Raw genomic sequence first — 19,933 nt, forward strand, 5'->3', positions numbered from 1 at the left:
ACGTACACTTATTTGTTGAATTACCCAATTGACCAAAAATTAACTTCTCCATTTCAAAGTGTTCCTGGGGAATACTGTCTTCTAAAACGGATATCTGAACTCCGAAATAATATGGAGAAACTCTACTTCCCCTCAAGATCTAAATGGGAATATGGGGATATATTTCAGTGCTATAAAGTAATTTCTGATTGCAGTGAAGGTTATGAACTTTTGTCAGCTCAAATGTATGCCTACCTAGAACTAAAATAAGCAAACCCTTGCTCCCTCTGGTTATGAAATGCTGAAAACGTTTCGACTTAGCTCGATATGTGAAAGCTACTAGGCGCATTCTCTAGAACTAAACATAAATACGAGTATTCAAGTGGGCACATCCATTAATCTCATATGTTAATGCAATAGCTAACATAATGAACGGGCAACATCTCGATTTAATATATAAATATATATATATATATATATATATATATATATATATATATATATATATATATATATATATATATGATACACGCACACTCACATATATACAAGTGTGTGTGTCTGTGTATGTATATATGTTAGCAGTTCATTATATTAGATTAATGGATGTACCTACTTGATACTCAAACTTAAGTATAGTACTGAAGAATTCGCCTAGTAGATTTCACATACTGAGCTAAGTCAAAAGTTTTTGAACATTTATTTCTTTCTTTTAATTACACGCACACACACATATTTATATATATAAATATATATTCATATATATACATATATACTGTATACATATCTATATTTATAAATATATATATATATATATATATATATATATATATATAAATATATATATAAATATATATATATATATATATATATATATATATATATATATATATAAATATATATATATATATATATATATATATATATATATATATATATACATACACATATATACATATACATTTATATAATATATATATATATATATATATATATATATATATATATATATATATATATATATATATAATATATATATTTACAATCAAAAGTAGGAAACAAGACTAAACATCCCATAGCACAGCAATATTCGACCCACTTCGAACACCTATTTTGAGTTGTCATAAGATGTATCACCTGCCGAAGTCTTGTTTTATATACAGCATTCATAAACAAGAAACACATGAATACAGGTATTTTAGTCACTGAACTTACTAAAAGAACATAACTCGAATTTTCTGAAAGGAGGAATACAATGGTTTGTCTTGATTATTTCCCTTTAAGAGGGACTATAGATAACATAAGAGTTGCATGCCTGCGAATTGTGTGTTTCGCAAAAATAAGAAACTGTAAAAAATTTTTTTTTACAGTTTGTTAAATTAAATTTTGTACTTTGTCTTATTAGTAAATTGCTTGTGGATTATATTATTTAGCTAGAAAACTTCAGCATTCCAAACTGCACATGATACAAGAATATGAATAATTCACTAACTGATGTCCATTAGTAATTTGCTTGTGGATTATATTATTTAGCTAGAAAACTTCAGCATTCCAAACCGCGCATGATACAAGAATATGAATAATTCACTAACTGATGTCCTTTTTTTCAGCGATTAAAGCTAATCAAGCCTACTAATTTAGGTGATAACTGAATATGGAAACGCAGAACGAAAAATGGCTCTGTAAAGCATCAGATCAGGAGAAACTGCACGAGATTTCTCATAAGAGAGGAAGCTTCTTATTAGCTTACCAATTAAGCTTGAGCAGCATCCAACCTCTACAGGAAAACGACGTGAAAACTGCACTCATTCATCTACAAAGGTTATATATTTATTATCCGTTGTCATCTAACAAACACTTTTATATAAGAAGATTATAAGTGAACACTTTCTCTTCTTTTTTGCTTCTTAATGCTTATGTTATTAAAGTTACTTCTTACTCAACAGGAAGTGTCCAGCATTCCGAATCTGCTTTGGCCAACGTGATGGCCAAACATGGCTTCGATACAGGGATACGGAGGACATTGATTTTAAGGTATGACAAAAATCTTATCACAATATGCCATACTGTTAAAAACTAAATACTGAATACTAGTGGCTCACATATATTACATTTGGAATTTAAACTACTTGGAATTAAAATTATCAGCAGAAAACTGGTCCGAAGTGTGAATTAAAGCTCAAAAGTACTGGATACCAAGAAAATTCTGTTTTGAGAATGTCAAATGACCTCCATCTGCCATGTTCCAAAGAGCTTGGCTACAATTTTAGTGGTTAATTGGAGAATGACACTGACACTCACGTTAGATGAGGAGATAAATGAACTACACGCAGCCTTCTATCTCGGAAGGGGGGACAGGTCAATTTAGCCGTAAGATAAAAAAAAAATAGTTATCTGAGAAAGCTGAGGACTTTAGAATCCTAAGCTTTTGGCACCTGACTCCTCACTTAATGAATAATAATTCATAGACGGTATCTCAGTCACTGGTTAAATATCTAACTCAAGGTGGCGCTTGAAGACAATAACATGCTATGTGATGAGGCTGCTAATTATCTCTGATCTCTAACCCTTCATCAGTATTACTAATGTGATCTTCACGAGCTGAAGTTTCGATTACAACTGGTCTTGCGTTTGTCAATATAGACTAAGCAAAAGACTACATTGTAATGTATTTACTACCTTTCTCCCATGGACGACCAGCACTCCCAATCACCATTATTGAAAAGTCCATAGAATTACATTACCTAGGAAGTGATGGTGCTCTTATATCATTGCAACTCCTCTGACTGTGGCTAACAGCAAATACAGAAGTCATGCTTCGAGACATGAATTTGTGACAGGCTACTTTGCAAAAAATATAATTTCAAATGAAACCTTCTCTTCTACTTTGTCATAAAAATGATATAAGATGCAATTTTTGAGTTGGTTGCATTAAATCTGTCATTCATCTGTTAGACATCCTCAAATAGTTATCATTATCATGTGAAACAACGTAGCGGATTGTGTAACTGCAAAATAATAGAAAAAAATGCAAATGGTGGTACAAACATGAAATTCGGCACAGCAATTCTACTCGGCCTTCTTTTTCATAATCAACTTCCGGCCATACAGAATTTTGCCATTTTCCAAGATGGCTGGCAGGTTTTCAAAATGGCTTCCTGTGGATATATGAATACTGACACCTAATTTCTTAATCACATTGGAATTCCTCAGTCGCACTCAGTTTATGTTAGAATATTGAAAGCAAGTCTTAAAGTACTGAGATACATAACTTTGTTATCTTGAAACATCCAAGATAGCTGTCACTATATGCAAGACTGCTAAAAAGCCAAATATTTGTACTCAAGTTCGTATAGGAGGTAAAAGGTTAGGTAATACGTGAATATGGGGTAACTTTAGCTTGATCAGTTTATTTTTGTAGGTTAGAAATTAAGACATTAACCCATTTTCATCGTCATATGAAAAATGGGTAATTTGCTCATTGTAACAGTGCAATATTGTAGTGTCAGTGCACTTTAACTGTGAGACTTATTATGGGGTTCTAGCTAAGGGTAAAAATATGTCATTAGCTCTCCTGGTGCTGTTTAACTAGTCCCAATTCAAAGTTAAACCGAAACACCTGAATTGACAGGATGCACTAGTGCGGGAGAACCGAGTCAAAGAGGGTTGGGATTTAGTGTTCTGCAAGGTGTACAGATCACACAGGAATAGAATAGCACAAGATAAATGATCAGGCTAGGGATAGGATTACAACATATTTGAACCTAGTTGTATCCCATATCTGAGAGTGCATGTGTGTTGTATAGGTAGTAAAAGGCTAAACCCTTGTCCTACGGAACAAAAGCAACAGCAGCACAGTCTTGGAAATCAGTCTTTCCTAAAGGGAGTTAGTTAGACTTAACAGGGAGCTTTGTTGCTTATGTCAAGAGGATACATGAAAAAGACTAGCGGATTCATCTAGTGCTGGCTATGTTGCCCTTGTTGCAATGCCCATACCATTTGATCCCATAAGGCTAGACGAAGGTGAAGGAATTCTACAGATGTTTGAAAAGAACAAAGCTAAATATCATGCATCACGTATGCTCAAGTTCAAAACCACAAAACTGGAAAGAGGAAAGAAGTTGATGCCCCAAGGGTAAAATTCACACGTAGTACCCAAAAGGCAGCTGAAGAAGATGCACATAAATCTTAGACACAAAGAAGGATTTATTTATTTTTGACAAACCAGCACCAATCAAAGATTTATGATTGGCCATGACATTGCAACAATGTGTCATCATCTTGCTAGATGAGAAACTTTTGGCCAAGCTAGTGCTAGGGATATTGTTTCCCAGGATCATATGTATCACCCATCTTGTCTGACAGGTGTGTACAACAGAGAATGAGCCTGCTGAATTTCCAGAAAATTGTTGAAGATTATGTACAGTACAGACAAGAAAACAACAACGGTGATTCCTTAGAGTTACAGATAAATATAAATACTTAATTCGTATGAACATAGGTTCCTTAGCCTTCGACGAAGTTACAAGATGCTAATCTAATAATGAATAAAAGAAATGAAAGTTCTCAAAGCGAAAAAAAGCATTTCTCTCCTTGTTTGATGTTTTGAGGAATGGAGAGAGGGATCCTCATTGGCTAGATCGTCTGGTCACTGGTCGTGAACAGGTTCCTGCACACTCCTTTTTATGCAGGGGCGTCATTTTTTTTTGGGGGGCGGGGCTGGGGTCAACTGCCCCCTCAAGACTCAACTTGGCCCCCCCAAGACCCAATTTGCCCCCCCCCCAAAGCCTCAACTTGGCCCCCTCATCCCCAAGCCCCAAGAAATAACAGCAGGTTTTCTTTTTAAATGTGCAGTCATAAATATATAAAATTTCTCAGAAATATTGTTTCTTGATCTTTGTCTGTCTACTAGCTACCAGTGATGATGAGATAAAACATATAGTAGTGGGAGTATATAATTTTTGCTGAAATAACTTGCTCATGTGGCTTCAAAAACACATAAAATAGCTAAAAAAAAAAAAACTCAGCTGATTAAGCTCGCTTCGCTGGCCAAACCGTCTTTGCCCACCCCAACAAAAATCTGAAATGACGCCCCTGTTTTATGCCGTAAATAAGGATGGTAATCATTGCGAAAGATAGGATGCTTTTTGGCGCAGGTTATCCAAACGTTTCGTTTAGTTCTGCTTTCCGAATTATACTTCCTCCTTTGCTGATGTTCCTTCGGAGAAAGGTGTCGAAAAACAACGAGCATACAGCATCTGTGCCGGTATTTAATACCTTTACCATAGTTCGTAGCAATTTTAGTTATTTACGAGGAAATGGTATTTGGAATTTAACACTTGAATTCACAGTATACAACATTCGTACCTCCCGTCACAAATGTTTCGAACTAACTACAAAAAGTGGCTACGAGGCATTATGAATGAAAAATAATGATGAAATAAGCACAACTATTATATATGGTATACAGAAGTTGAATGTACATACTTATTATGCACTTACAGATGATTATGTAAAAGTGTACATAAATAATTGTCAAGTTGTCGGGAAAATTAAATGATGTGTAAGTAAAAAGAGGAGTTTTAAAACATTAAAATTTAAAAGGATAGTTGGGGTATCCGAACATTCAAAGTGACCACAAGAGTCTCAAACTATCCGTTTCCAACAGGTCTCAGAAACAACGCATAAAGGTCCTGTTTTATCAGTCATGAAATTATCAAGTTTTACTATTTGGTTAAAAGTGACAAAGAAACTGTGAACGCATCTTTGTTAATAATTTTGAGGTAGAGCATCATCAGCTTCGTTTCCAATATCACTATGTGCTCTTACAAACTTTCAGTAAGTAGATAATAAGAGATCAAAATTAATACATCACGGCAACGTTCAACAGTGAAGAATTGTAATTTTCTGTAATGTTTGTGGCTTACCACTAACATTCGTGGGTTCAGACTCTTAGATAATCATGTGTTGGGAAACAGTTTCTATTGATTATCTATGCTAAAAGAAATATCCTGTGCTCATTTTGCATTTCATTGAATTCATGCAGAGACAGAGCTGGTAAGACATGATCAAACAACTGGAGTTAATTTGTTAAGTCCACCTTTTCATAAATAAATCTGTATCTTTAATCGGTTATTATGTAACCCTACCGCAATACATATTTATTTCATTCTGTTCTGAGAGCTGTCTAGTCAGACTTTAATTCATTACGCATTCAAGAAGCTACAACGGCCGGCAGTATCATTAAACAAAATATTTTTCCTCTTATAGATGGTGAAAGATGTTGGACCAGAGTACATAAGAGATCTCCTTCAGATTCACCGGTACAATTCTGAGGAAGGGCCTTTATGGTGTGCAAGATTGTTATTAGACACTAATGCTGATTCCTTAGCCTTGGATAAAGACCTTACTTATACCTCTCAGTTGTTCATTGGCGTACACCACGCCATCACTGATGGATTGTCTATGATGAAAGTCTGTGGAGGTTTCATCAGAATCCTCAATGACGTCATGGCTAATAAACCAGTATGTGATGAGGAACGCATTGGATACTTTGTATCAGATACAAAAACAGAAGAGTTGGTGTCTGTTAAAATGACTGCCATTCAAAATGATCCATCTTTAAGGCAGGAGCTTATTTCAAGAGCAGAGGACAAAGGCACTGGAATACCTCTACTTTTAACAGTTGAACCTCCTCCTGAAGGAGAAGACAAAACTTGTAACTTGACACACGTCTTGGACAACGACACAACTAAAAGATTTATCAGTAGATGTAAAGCTGAAGGGGTATCCATTCATTCTGCCTTTGCAGCCCTTGCCGATGCATCCATCGTCACTTCCTTGGTGGAGAATAATCACATCCAAAATTCTTATAAGATCTGTAATGGTCACATCATTAACTTGCGTCGTTACTGGACTGGAGATAATTCTGACGCTATGGGGTGTCACGCACGTGGGCCACTCAATTTATGGGCAGATGTGCCAAGGGACCTCAGTGGAAAGTTCTGGGACTTTGCTAGAACTCTTCACCAAGATCTTCATCAACACTTAGAAAACCAATCTATTCTCTTTCAAATGGCTTACATAAAGTTATGTAGCAAAAAAGACCAGAGCTATGATGATATCTTCTATCAAGCCAACCCAATGCAAATCGACTGTGTATTTTCTAATTTGGGAGATGTAACAAATCTATTGACTGATGATGGACCTTATGTAAAGGCTTTTCTTTTGCAACGACAACTGTCACTACATCGTACAGATATCAAAAACTTTGCTTATTTCTTCCATTCCTTTAGAGGCCGACTAATTCTCAATCTATTATATAACTCTAAATATGTTACGGAAGCTGTTGTACAGCAGCACTGTAGTCAGATTTTTGACACAATGGAACAAGTAATAAATGGAACTTTGCACTGAATGAGAAATTACCATTGTTAAAGCAACTGCCTTGCGCTCTTGTAAATCAAAATCTTCAAGTAATTTAAAAATGTACTACCAATGAAATTGAATTGATGTAAGAATTTCTTCGGTAGACTCCAGTTATATCTGCTGAGCCAAAAGACAAAAGTTGCTTAGCTCATCTTGCCCTTTTACTTTCCTGAGAGAAGGATAAGGAAGGCTATATCATTCCTCAATAAACCATGAATATTCACTTGTGTTTCCATAGCCTTAATAAATGTTATATATATACACATATATATGTGTGTATATATATACATATATATATATATATATATATATATATATATATATATATATATATATATATATATATATATATATATATATATTATACAATATATAAGTAATCCTTCAATTATCAGGATTAATAGAGCCAAGGGCCTGTCGGATATTAGTAAAATCTGGATAAGGGTGAGTAAAAAAATCTAGGAGTATTAAAAGGGAACTCTGTACCCTTCCTTACCTAACCTTGTCACTCAGTATGCTTGTAAACAACTGCCATCACGCTTTAAATTGAAAACTTTATGCAAGAGGCAATTATCTACCTTTTTCCCCACATTTGTAACAAAATATACTGCATAAATACATTAAAAAAAATTAACCGCTTCTTTTTCTTTAGCTTGTAAATTAAGTTAAGTATATCTTAGTTTAACCAGACCACAGAGCTGATTAACAGCTCTCCTAGGGCTGGCCCGAAGGATTAGACTTATTTTACGTGGCTAAGAACCAATTGGTTACCTAGCAACGGGACCTACAGCTTATTGTGGAATCTGAACCACATTATAGCGAGAAATGAATTTATATCACCAGAAATAAATTCCTCTTATTGTTCATTGGCCGGTCGGAGATTCGAACTCGCGACCAACAGTGTGGTAGCTGAGAACGGAACCCGCTCGCCCAACCGGGAACTTAGCTTGTAAATGACACAATTCAGTAGGTAAGTAGCCTATCTGTTTACCCACAGCCTACCATGGCTTTTTGACCAACAATGTATTTTTATACAGGACTTTCTTATCAGCTGTTACGATATTGAATAACCATACACGATATACATAATGTGTATGTGAACTGTTTACCTAGGCTTGGTGTTACACTCATAGTATCCATGTGCATTAGTCAAATAGGCTATTACAGCTGTATTTAAAATACAGGTAATGGTAACAAAACTAATATTTTACTTATTGAATCCATTTACACTGTCTTATTATCACGTTATATCATCATTGTGTTGTGTAAAAAAACAATAGATGCCATTTGCAATGACTAATGTTTCACTCTCAGAATCAGCTGATTGAGCCTACTAGCCAAAGAACTTGGGGTATAATTTTTTTGTTGCTAAAGAAAATTAATATATTACTGGAATTATTGTTTTTATTTTGTGCATAAATATAAAATGGGTTGTGAGGCGAGGTACGATTAAGATACGGAGACTACAGTTTTACTGATTTATTTACAAAACTTTCACACAGGTCAATAGTTTATGTGATCTGCATTGTAGCTCCTGACCTCTGACAGGTTGAGAAAGGGATTAAATTCAAGCATGTGTTCACAGACAAAACTATACATATGAACTGAAACAGAACATTTGACTGAAGATCATACATATATGGTTGGAAAGCTGGCATAACAATTCAAACAATGGTAATAATACATAGATCATGACAATAATGACAATGGAGATATATGTACAAAAGACGTACAAGAGAAGTTGTGCTTCCCTCGACCACATGGTTCCTCTCGTGGGTTAGTTATCGCAGGATAAAGGAGATTTTGATTGTGGGTGTGTGTAGGCCTGTTTTGTGAGGAGTACCAAACTCACGAGGTCCAAGGATGACTCGGGTTGGCCGCCCTTGGTGGGCAGCGTGCTTAGCCACCGCAGCTGCTTGTACACATGCGACAGCTTCTCGTCTCCTATTGGGGCCCCACGTGGTTGAGGAACTTCTTAGCTTTCTGGGCAGGCGGCATGCTGAAAGATGACGTTAACTGGACCTTCAGTAGGTTGTAGGTGACGGGCACCTAATTATACGAGCCATCCTGCTTTCTGCCGGAAGACGTCGTCCGGCAGGAATTCGAGGATGGTATCTGCTCTGCGGGTCACCGAGGTGATTTTGTTTGTGTGGAAAATCGTTTCTGCCCTGAAGAACCATGCCTCTGGGTTGTGAGGCGTGAAGGGCAGTAGGCATATGGAGGTGGCTGCAAGGTTTTCGCTGATGATTTTGGGATCATTGCTGCTGGCTTGGTCGGGCATCTCCCCGGGCTCACCAATGTGAGGCAAGGTACGAGTAAGATACGGAGACTACAGTGTCACTGATTTATTTACAAAACTTTCACATAGGTCAATAGCTTGTGTGAGCCGCAATGTAGCTCCCAACCTCTGACAGGTCGAGAAAGGGGATTAAATTCAAGCATCTGTATTTGTTCAGAGACAGAGATATATGTACAAACTGATACAGAGCATTTGACTGAAGATCATTACATATATGGTCGGAAAGCTGGCATAGCAATACATACAATGGTAATAATACATAGATTATGACAATAATGACAATGGAGATACATGTACAAAGGATGTACAAGAAAAGTTGTGTTTCTCTTCACCGCATGGTTTCTCTCACTGGTTAGTCATTGCGGGATGGAGATGATTTTGATTATAGGTGTGTGTAGGCCTGCACACATGGGTGCTACATGTATACAAAAGTAAACTAACATACTTTATGTTAAAGAAAAATCCCTCAAAATCACAAAAAGCTGTTTCCCGATTTGTTTGTTTATGTCATACTCAATGTTGTTTACGTCAGTTCCTTGGTAAGTTGTGTTTATTATAAGAGTTGATTATGGGCTGTTAATAAGTTATAAGTTTGGTAACGTTGTTTGAAACCCTAGTCTAGTACCATCTATCAAAAATGAAATTTGTTCAGTTTCTAATACACAAACTGTGCTTATGTATTACATTGTAAGGACTGGGGTATGAGTGACATACTGGCTGGGTGTTAGCTGGTTTATTGGTAGTTCCTTACTGAGATAAATGTACAGCATCTTCGAAGATGTTATTGACGCGTGCGAGCGGTAATGCAGCATCTACACACAGACAGGTAAAACAGAGATAAAAGGTTCAGACATCTGTGTTTGTCGGCAGACAAACAGATGGCGATATCAAGAGACATGATTAACATACAGTGATGAAACATACATCAGTGGAAAGGCCAGGAAATTCTACATATGGCCAATTGCTTGAGATTCAAGACAGATTAATGGATACAATACAGCAGCATAATATATGTGAAATGGCGAGACGTTTGGCGTCTTCACAAACAAACATACACACAGTTTGATACAGAAGATTCGTTGGAACATTTTGAGTACATGATTAGAATGCTTGCATAGCAATGCAAGTAGTGGTGATTGTACATACATCAAGACAACAATGGTTAGGGAGAAACAGACAGAAATATTGTATGGTTGAAATCGCATTCCTGTAGAGAAAGAAAACGAGACGCTTGCTTTGTCCTGTCCACTTCGAAGATGACGACTGACGAACACACGAACACACACGTGTTTGGAAGAGGCAGCGTCGGGCTCTTACAAGTACTCTCCCTCAAGACGTGTGTAACATCTGATTGTTTGGAAGAGACGGCGTAGGGGCGACGGGCTCTTACAATGTTCCCCCCACAAGCGAGGCATCGATGCGGAAATTGTCTTGCCGACAATTGTAGTTGGCTAGAAGGGCTTGGGCTAGGGGCGGCTAGGAGGCTGAAGGGCGGCACCGGCCAGCAGGAGCTCGAGGAGGGCGGGAGCGGGTTGAAGGGTGACGTCGGATCATTCTTCGGTGGCCGGCTCGAGGGCTGAAGGATGACGGCGACTGATCCTTGGTAGTCAGCTCGAGAGGGGCAGCAGCAGGCTGAAGGATGACGTGGCTGGTTCTTCGTTGGTCAGCTCATCCAGTACGAGTGCGGGGGCGGCTTCAGGTTTCCTGGAGGAGGCGTCCAGGGCTCCGGTGGTGGGGTGGGTCATCTCGGAGGGTCGGACTTCTACTGAGAACTCAGGAATGGCGGGAAACAGCGAGGCGGCGAAGGGTCTGTCGGCACGTGGGTCGTCATCTTGGGTCGGCCGGGCCCTTCGGGTCACTCCGGGGTCACCAGTGTAAGGACTGGGGTATGAGTGACATACTGGCTGGGTGTTAACTGGTTTACTGGTAGTTCCTTACTGAGATAAATGTACAGAATCTTCGAAGATGTTATTGACGCGTGCGAGTGGTAATGTAGCATCTACACACAGACAGGTAAAACAGAGATAAAAGGTTCAGACATCTGTGTTTGTCGGCAGACAAACAGATGGCGATATCAAGAGACATGATTAACATACAGTGATGAAACATACATCAGTGGAAAGGCCAGGAAATTCTACACATGGCCAATTGCTTGAGATTCAAGACAGATTAATGGATACAATGCAGTAGCATAATATATGTGAAATGGCGAGACGTTTGGCGTCTTCACAAACAGAAACATACACACAGTTTGATACAGAAGATTCGTTGGAACATTATGAGTACATGATTAGAATGCTTGCATGGCAATGCAAGTAGTGGTGATTGTACATACATCAAGACAACAATGGTTAGGGAGAAACAGACGGAAATATTGTATGATTGAAATCGCGTTCCTGTAGAGAAAAAAAACGAGACGCTTGCTTTGTCCTGTCCACTTCGATGATGACGATTGACGAACACACGAACACACACGTGTTTGGAAGAGGCAGCGTCGGGCTCTTACAACATTACAACACCCTGTGAATACATCTTTAGTACATATGGAATTCCCCGATGACAATTGTCCAAAGCAAATTCATTTTAAGAACACCACTAAAAAGTAGTTGATCGTTTTCTGTGTTATTGGAATAAATGATTTTCCATCATTCCTCATGACATCATGAAAGCTTTATTTGTTTACCTGTGTGTGTGTGTCTTTACATATTGTGTGCATTTGTGTGCTTTTCTTAGCTCAGTTTCATGTTTGCCATTTTCCTTTGTAGCTGTGCTTGATTTACTGTGCTGTATTTTATTACAAGTTTAGTTAACGCTTAGTATGATTATCACACGATTATAACAGTCTACAAGAGAATATTTTATCACTGTTGATATTTCATCACAATAGTTGTTCTCTCTCTCTCTCTCAGTAAAAATATAAATGAGAATAGTGTAAAATATACATTAAAAATCTTAATCGTAACAACACAAAACAGCCTCTGACAAGTCAGACGTCTACGTAGCCCTCTTCACCCATCCAACACTGCATCCCCACCCACTCCCAGCCAGAGAAACTGCTCCCCAGCTTCACCCACCTTCCAAGACAACCCCTTCTCTGAGGTCCTCTACACAGCCTTACTGCCCCTCTTCTCCCATGGTACCCAGCCATGTGGCCCACCCTCCCACTTTGGAAACTTCTTAAGGCCTCCCCCACCCCCAAAACCCTTTCTCAGTCTGTTTAAGTATAAGCATTGTTACCAACATTTTCCTGAGGCTGCGCAACATTGCCAACCTTCAGCGAGACCTTTTAATTTTTTAAAAATTTACATACAGTATATCTTACATCTTTTGGGGCCTTGGTCCCTGGCCCAAGTGTGTCGGATAATGTCGAGTTTTGGATAAAGGCAATCTGGATAATTGAAGGATTACTCTCTCTCTCTCTCTCTCTCTCTCTCTCTCTCTCTCTCTCTCTCTATATATATATATATATATATATATATATATATATATATATATATATATATATATATATATATATATATATATATATATATATAAATATATATATATATAAATATATATATATATATATATATATATATATATATATATATTATATATAATATATATATATATAATATATATATATATAATATATATATATATATATATATATATATATATATATATATATATATATATATATATATATATATATATATATATATATATATATATATATATATATATATATATATATATACTGTATATATGTGTATGTCTTTATATAATTTCCAAATATCAAGCCACAAAAATAATTTCAAATCCAGTTCGTTATACCTTAGGAATAACTTTCACCCAAGTGAATCAAAACTGATAAGTGCTTCGTCAGCAGCAGGATTCGAACTGTTGCCCGTTTTAGAAAATACGATGGCCAGTGACTTTGACTATCTGGGTACCCAATATTAAATGGATTCAAAGAGTATGAATTTTTGTCAGATATGCGGGGACACTTTATATTCATAAATATTAAGCCACAAAATTACCAGTCATAGTGGAAGTAGGTTTATATCGATTCTAACAATAATAGAGCACGAATTTGACAGGTGTATGTACAGCACAGTCGATATCTACTTAGTATTGTTGTTAACCGGGTTTTCTAAGCCGGTTTCTTTCGTTATTTCTAAAACAGGCAATGGTTCGAATCCTGCCGGTGACGAATCTCTTATTAGTTTTGATGATTTTGGGCGTATGTTATTCTTAAGGTACGGTCAATTGGGTGTAAAACGAACATTTGTGGCTTAATATCTGTGAATATTAAAAATAGTCAATGTATCAATAGTCCATTAGTCCATATATATATATATATATATATATATATATATATATATATATATATATATATATATATATATATATATATATATATATATATATATATTCATGTATGCAAAATTATTTAGATCTTCGAGGTAACCTTTTACAGTAATTCCAAGGAAACATCAAAGCCATACAAAAAAATGTTGTAAAAGACACGAATATTTGCAGAATTACCAGATCATATCATTAACATAACATATTTTATACTTTGTTTTTGACTTAGTATAAAACTATGGGAAGTAGCGAAGAATGCAAACGAATTCCATTCTGACACAGAATCGGAACTGTTATTCATTACTTTTCGAACGTTACCTTTTGGTAGAAAGATCCCCAAAGTTGTTATTGTAATCAACACTTTTCTCCCCCATTCTTCTATCTGAATAAGCTCACATGCCTTCAAAATAGCCCTTTGACGATGATATTAATAGAACTGCGATTAAAAATTTGTAGTGACAGTATCGTCAAGACTTTACACACACACACACACACTCGTCCATTATTTTCATTATATAACACATACTAACACATTAACGTCAAAATTAATGTACCCAAATTGAGAAAAAATAAATAAAAACAGGAGTAGGGCAGACGAACAGGATCAAAAGTAGAATAAAACAGGTAAACTGATCCCTGTATTTTAAAGAGTTGCTCTCTTCTGTTCAGCCTGTGTTCATTGGTATTTATTGTTCGTTCTGGGCATCAGTGATTTAAGTGTTAAAGGGTTGCTCTGCTCTGTCTGTAAGTTTTGAAGATATTTCCATTGGTATTTATTGTTCGTTCTGGGCATCGGTGATTTAGAATGTTAAAGACGTGTGAAGGAGCACTTCTGACCCGTAGCCATTTCGCTTCTTTTATCTATTTCAGTCAAAAAGGCAAAAATGCAAGTAAAACAACGTTGAGCGTTAATATAATTTTTGCTGTTATATCTGAACTCCAGTCGTATGGTTTGGACATTTGTCATCTGACTTTAAAGCTCCTCAAATGGTTTTTGTTGCCAGATGGTTTGTGAATGACACCTCAGCCATTAGAATTGCCAATCCGGCATTTGTGTTGAATAATGCCCAAGTCGTATTTAGTACCTGTAAATATCATAATGACACTCGACTGTCTGAATGGCTATCAAAATGATTTGTGTACATGTATTGTATATATTTGTACAGAGATACTGTATAGTACTATTTTCATCTTTCTTACTACTCACTGGCGGTAAAAAGAACTAAAGTCTGTTGTCAGTCAATCAGATTTTCAGTTTTGTGTAAAAGACTATGAGATGGGTTTCTCTGTCCGTCTGCACTTTTCTGTCCGCCCTCAGATCTTAAAAACTACTGAGGTTAGATGGCTGCAGATTGGTATGTTAATCATCCACCATCCAATCATCAAACACACCAAATTGCAGCCCTCTAGCCTCAGTAGTTTTTATTTTATGTAAGGTTAAACTTATTCATTAATCGCGCATCTGGAAACGATATAGGGGAGACCACCACCACCGGGCCGTGGTTGAAGTTTCATGGGCCGCGGCTCATATAGCATTATACCGAGGCCACCGTAAGACAGATCTATTTTCGGTGGCCTTGATTATACGCTGTACAGAAAACCTGACTGCGCCGAAGACACTTAGACGCATTTTTTACTTGTTTGTATTAAAACTATTAGAAATTTAGGAGTCATGTCTCAACGGAATCATAACCAGTATCTTTTATCATTCAAGTTCAAAACTACTAAATGAATTCAAGGAAAGTGTTTTATATAATGTGGTTCGGATTCCACAATAAGATGTAGGTCCCGTTGCTAGGTAGTCACGTAAAATAAATCTAATCCTTCGGGCCAGCCCTAGGAGAACTGTTAATCAGCTCAGTGGTCTGGTTAAATTAAGCTATACTTAACCTTACATGTATATGCACGTGTGTGTATATTTGAATTTTTGTTATATAAACTGGGACATTTTTAAAATTCATAAATATTAAGCCACAAATTTCGTTTAATACCCACTACATTATATACTTCGGTAAAGTGAATTCCCAAGGGGAATTGTACGTGCTAAGCGCTTTGTCACCAGGCGGCAGTTCAGATTCCGTTATCACGTATAGTTTTCCTGGGGTGTAAGTTATTCCTGAGGTATAGTGAACTGGATATTAAAAAAATTGTGGCTTCATATATATATATATATATATATATATATATATATATATATATATATATATATATATATATATATATATATATATATATAAATATGTATGTATATATATATATATATATATATATATATATATATATATATATATATATATATGTTAAGTCTTGATTGACTTGGGTCAGCAGTGGAGAACCTTGTGCTGGCCTGGCAGTGGCACTTCGGCTGTAAGCGCATTTGGGTCTGTCACGATCCAAGCGCATGGGAACAGCATGATAGAACATTATGCCAATCAGCCGGAACTGCCCAAGTTCCGCTGGGGTACGTGCGTGTGTGTGTGTGTGTGTGTGCGGTCTCCCATGGGATATTTATGAGAGGAACAGTGACTCTCACAGGGAGACTGCCTCGATCTTGGGTGGCTGATATGTGCTTTTAGCCTGGTGTAGTGTTTAAAGAAACTGCCACTATGAAGATACATTATCTGGGCCATAAAAAAAGTAAGATAGTCTTTTCCAGACTTTCGAGGGAAAACCCCCAATTGGGAAGCAGTAAAACTGATCGATGTCTACATAATGAATTTTCCCATTTAATGCTCCATTAGACATTTTTCTGTATGTAATGAACACCATTTCAGGTTTTAATATAATGTTTCTTTCAACAGGAATTCGAGTTTCGTCCTGAGAGGACGAATATTTGGGAAGTGGAGTTTTTTACTTTTACATACTATATGACATATATTGTGGTCGAGAATAACTATGACCTTATTACTTTGCTTGATGACCAGGGTGTTATTCGCTAGTATTGCTTGGTATAGAATTATTATGCCTGTTTGTGAAAAAGTATTTCCTCTAGTTATGTTTACCATTGATAGGGGGTCTGAATCACTATTTCATGACCGTAGCTTTTGCTGAGTTTTGCTTCTCAGTGTTTAATTCCAGTAGGCCTTTGTGTAAAGATAGGTTTAGTGAGAGACGTCGACAAAGGAGAAGGGATTTGCTGACCCAGGGATGAGCCGCAGCTACCACAGACATCTTAAAGAAGTAAGACGATTGAGTCTGTTCTTAAAACAGATATACCAATAAAAGATGGCCCTTCTTGACCCAGGAGGGCCATTAACATATATATGGCAATATGCATTATTATTGCACCGTTTATATAATAAGTGGTGATTCCACTATGGCGGAAAAAAACTGCATTTTGATATTGATGTGGTTTCTAACTTGATTACGCCTAAGGAAATACTTTTTATTTTCTGTTAGTTTTTGAATATGAACAACTTAATGTAATTTATAGATATTTACAAATTTAATTATTACTTAACCTTGATGATAATCTGTAATGACAGTTAATTGTATGTCTTCATATATTGTACTTTAACCTTTTCCGGGTCAAACTCTATTGAAATATGGGTCTGTAGCAATGTAAAGAAAGCATTCGTCATTTTCAGATAAAATTTTTCACTTACATTTGCTCAATTGTCCAACCAGGGAACACTCCTTATCCACAAAACGATGGGCGCTCCCTCCCATTTGAAAAGTCACTCTTCCAAATGAAACATTTAGAAGGGGAGAGAAATTCAATTCCAAATAATCGAAGATGAAAGGCAAACGGAAAAGGTGCAATACTTCTCTAAGGTGACAACGTAAGTTACAGTACATATAAAGTACATGTATGGGATATTGGATAAAAAACCTAAAATGGAAGGTGCTGATGATTCTGCAAGTGCTACTATAGTATGACATCTACCGAGCTATTCGCGACCTACCAAAAATTAGGATGCTATCTACCAAACAACCCAATTAAGGCCTATGGCAATTACTTCCTCAGGCCATATACAAAACTATTGATCCCCCTGGCTAGTACCAAACAAGGTGAAACAGTGACTCACCTACACTGATTCGCCGTGTTTAGTACTAGCCCCTGAGGGGCCAAATGTAGAAAATGGTTGGTAGATAAACTATAGTTACAGTAGCACATCTACAGTTATAGGTGGAGGAGATGCCAGGCAGATGAAAAATGAATTCCAGGAAGGACACTTCAAACGGGAGGAAAATGACAAAGTCAAATAGTGAAAGCATAAAACACTCTGATGATCACTGAACAAAGTAGGAAAGTTTCCTGAAGAACTCAACCGATACCACGAAGGTGGGTTTATGGTTGGAATGAAACAACTGTTGTATCCAATCTCTTGGCATAAGATATCCACTGCTTTCATAATAAAACGAACAGTAAGATTCAAAGGAAAGTAATGGTTAATGTGATTAAAAGTCTGTATAAAGTAATGGTAGTCTATAGGATATCGGTGCCCCAAATCAATGTTCCAGAAGCACTGGAATAAATAAATACAAGCACATTGCCTTAAGTCAAAACAAAGAAAAAAAGTGTGCTAAAATAAATAAGTACTAGAGTGCCTGTTTAATACTAATAAAGTTCCTCTTATATAACTTTTTTTCACATTTCGTTTTTTTTTAAACTGAAAATAATCATAGTCCTTAAAAACTTTACCAGTTACTCTCGCTTTGTCTTTCATCATGGGATATCTGTAAATAAGGAAAACATTTCAAGATAGCAGCTAAAGTGTCTCCTTCATTTATAAAGCCAAACGGAAAATTTCGTCGGAGTTGCAAAGGTAATCAGCTTTATTCAATCTACTTCAAGGTAACAGAAATGCTCGCTTCTCTATTTACTCTTGTCATCAAAAATCCCTTACTCCTTGCACATTTTATAAATCTAGATAACTTTTGTGAAGCCTTGTACTATATTCGGTGCACAGTATCAAGTTCACCTTAACACCTTTCCTACAAAAACCATGTGGTCACTTCCTTGATTGTACTTTTTCTTTTAACCCCTTTCCTGTCACCATAAGTTTTTTTTTTATTTTGTTGTCAGTATTCTCCTTTCTTCTTTCCCACTTGTCATTTGTTCTCAGGATTCTGCTGTTAGCACTATCCAAGTTTTTCCTGTACTCCTTTGTGGCTTCTTCTAAGTACGATGATAAACGCTGAACCTTGATGAACAGCAACATTTGCCTTAAATCCTTCTTTTGTACCTGCTACTAACTTCACTCTAGATCTAGCGTTTCATCTTAAAAGAGTTTCCTAGTACTCTTTGTCTATTTGATAATAAGTCTCTATATTCTGTCGAATGCCCTTTCCAGATCCACAAATAAGTAGTGTAATCCTTTCTTTGTGTGGTACCTTTCCTATAGTTGCCTTATTTTAGAGACTGCTTCTGTTGTTGTTATCTCTGTCATGAATCCAATCAAAGGTTATCGATTTTAAACATTTTTCTGAGGCTCTTATACAATACCTTTTCCAGTATTTTTCAAAGCTTGCTTGAGTTGTCTTATTTCTCAGTAATTTACATACTGTAATACATCCCCTTCTCTTTGTATACTATTACTATAAATTTTTTGCACTCCTCTGGTCCTGTCCCTTCCTTTATCAGGCTTTCATATATTCTAGTAAGCTCGTGGCTACTGATTGTCCTGCTGCTTTCATGTCCTAGGTTGTTTCATTTATCATATTCATGGAGGCCCTGTAAAGGCATCAAGTGCATCTTCATTTCTGCATTAATCACGTCATGTATATTACCTGTTATTATTTCATATTTTTATATATCTCTCCATACGTATTATTGTCCGGCCTTCCTGCCGATGTATGTAACCACCTTTGCACGTTTATTGTAACAAGAATTATTCTCATTTAAATGTCATCTAACAAACACAAATTCTT

General features: G+C 36.4%; 2 protein-coding genes across 4 annotated transcripts in view; one reads left to right on the forward strand and one right to left on the reverse strand.

Annotated features, from left to right (window-relative positions):
* The window catches only part of LOC136852278 (uncharacterized), a 10,751-nt gene extending 3,121 nt beyond the window's left edge, over positions 1–7,630 (forward strand). For all 3 annotated transcript variants that reach the window (XM_067126768.1, XM_067126767.1, XM_067126766.1), the window contains exons 2-4: positions 1,590–1,800; positions 1,926–2,013; positions 6,250–7,630. In XM_067126768.1, the coding sequence (XP_066982869.1) occupies positions 1,634–1,800; positions 1,926–2,013; positions 6,250–7,395 (1,401 nt within the window). In that variant the 5' untranslated portion in view covers positions 1,590–1,633 and the 3' untranslated portion in view covers positions 7,396–7,630. The remainder of the gene's footprint in view (positions 1–1,589; positions 1,801–1,925; positions 2,014–6,249) is intronic.
* Positions 1–19,933, reverse strand: part of LOC136852282 (uncharacterized) — a 416,936-nt gene that overhangs the window by 62,203 nt on the left and 334,800 nt on the right. The window lies entirely within an intron of this gene.

This window comes from Macrobrachium rosenbergii, chromosome 25 (assembly GCF_040412425.1).
Source record: "Macrobrachium rosenbergii isolate ZJJX-2024 chromosome 25, ASM4041242v1, whole genome shotgun sequence".
Taxonomy (NCBI): domain Eukaryota; kingdom Metazoa; phylum Arthropoda; class Malacostraca; order Decapoda; family Palaemonidae; genus Macrobrachium; species Macrobrachium rosenbergii.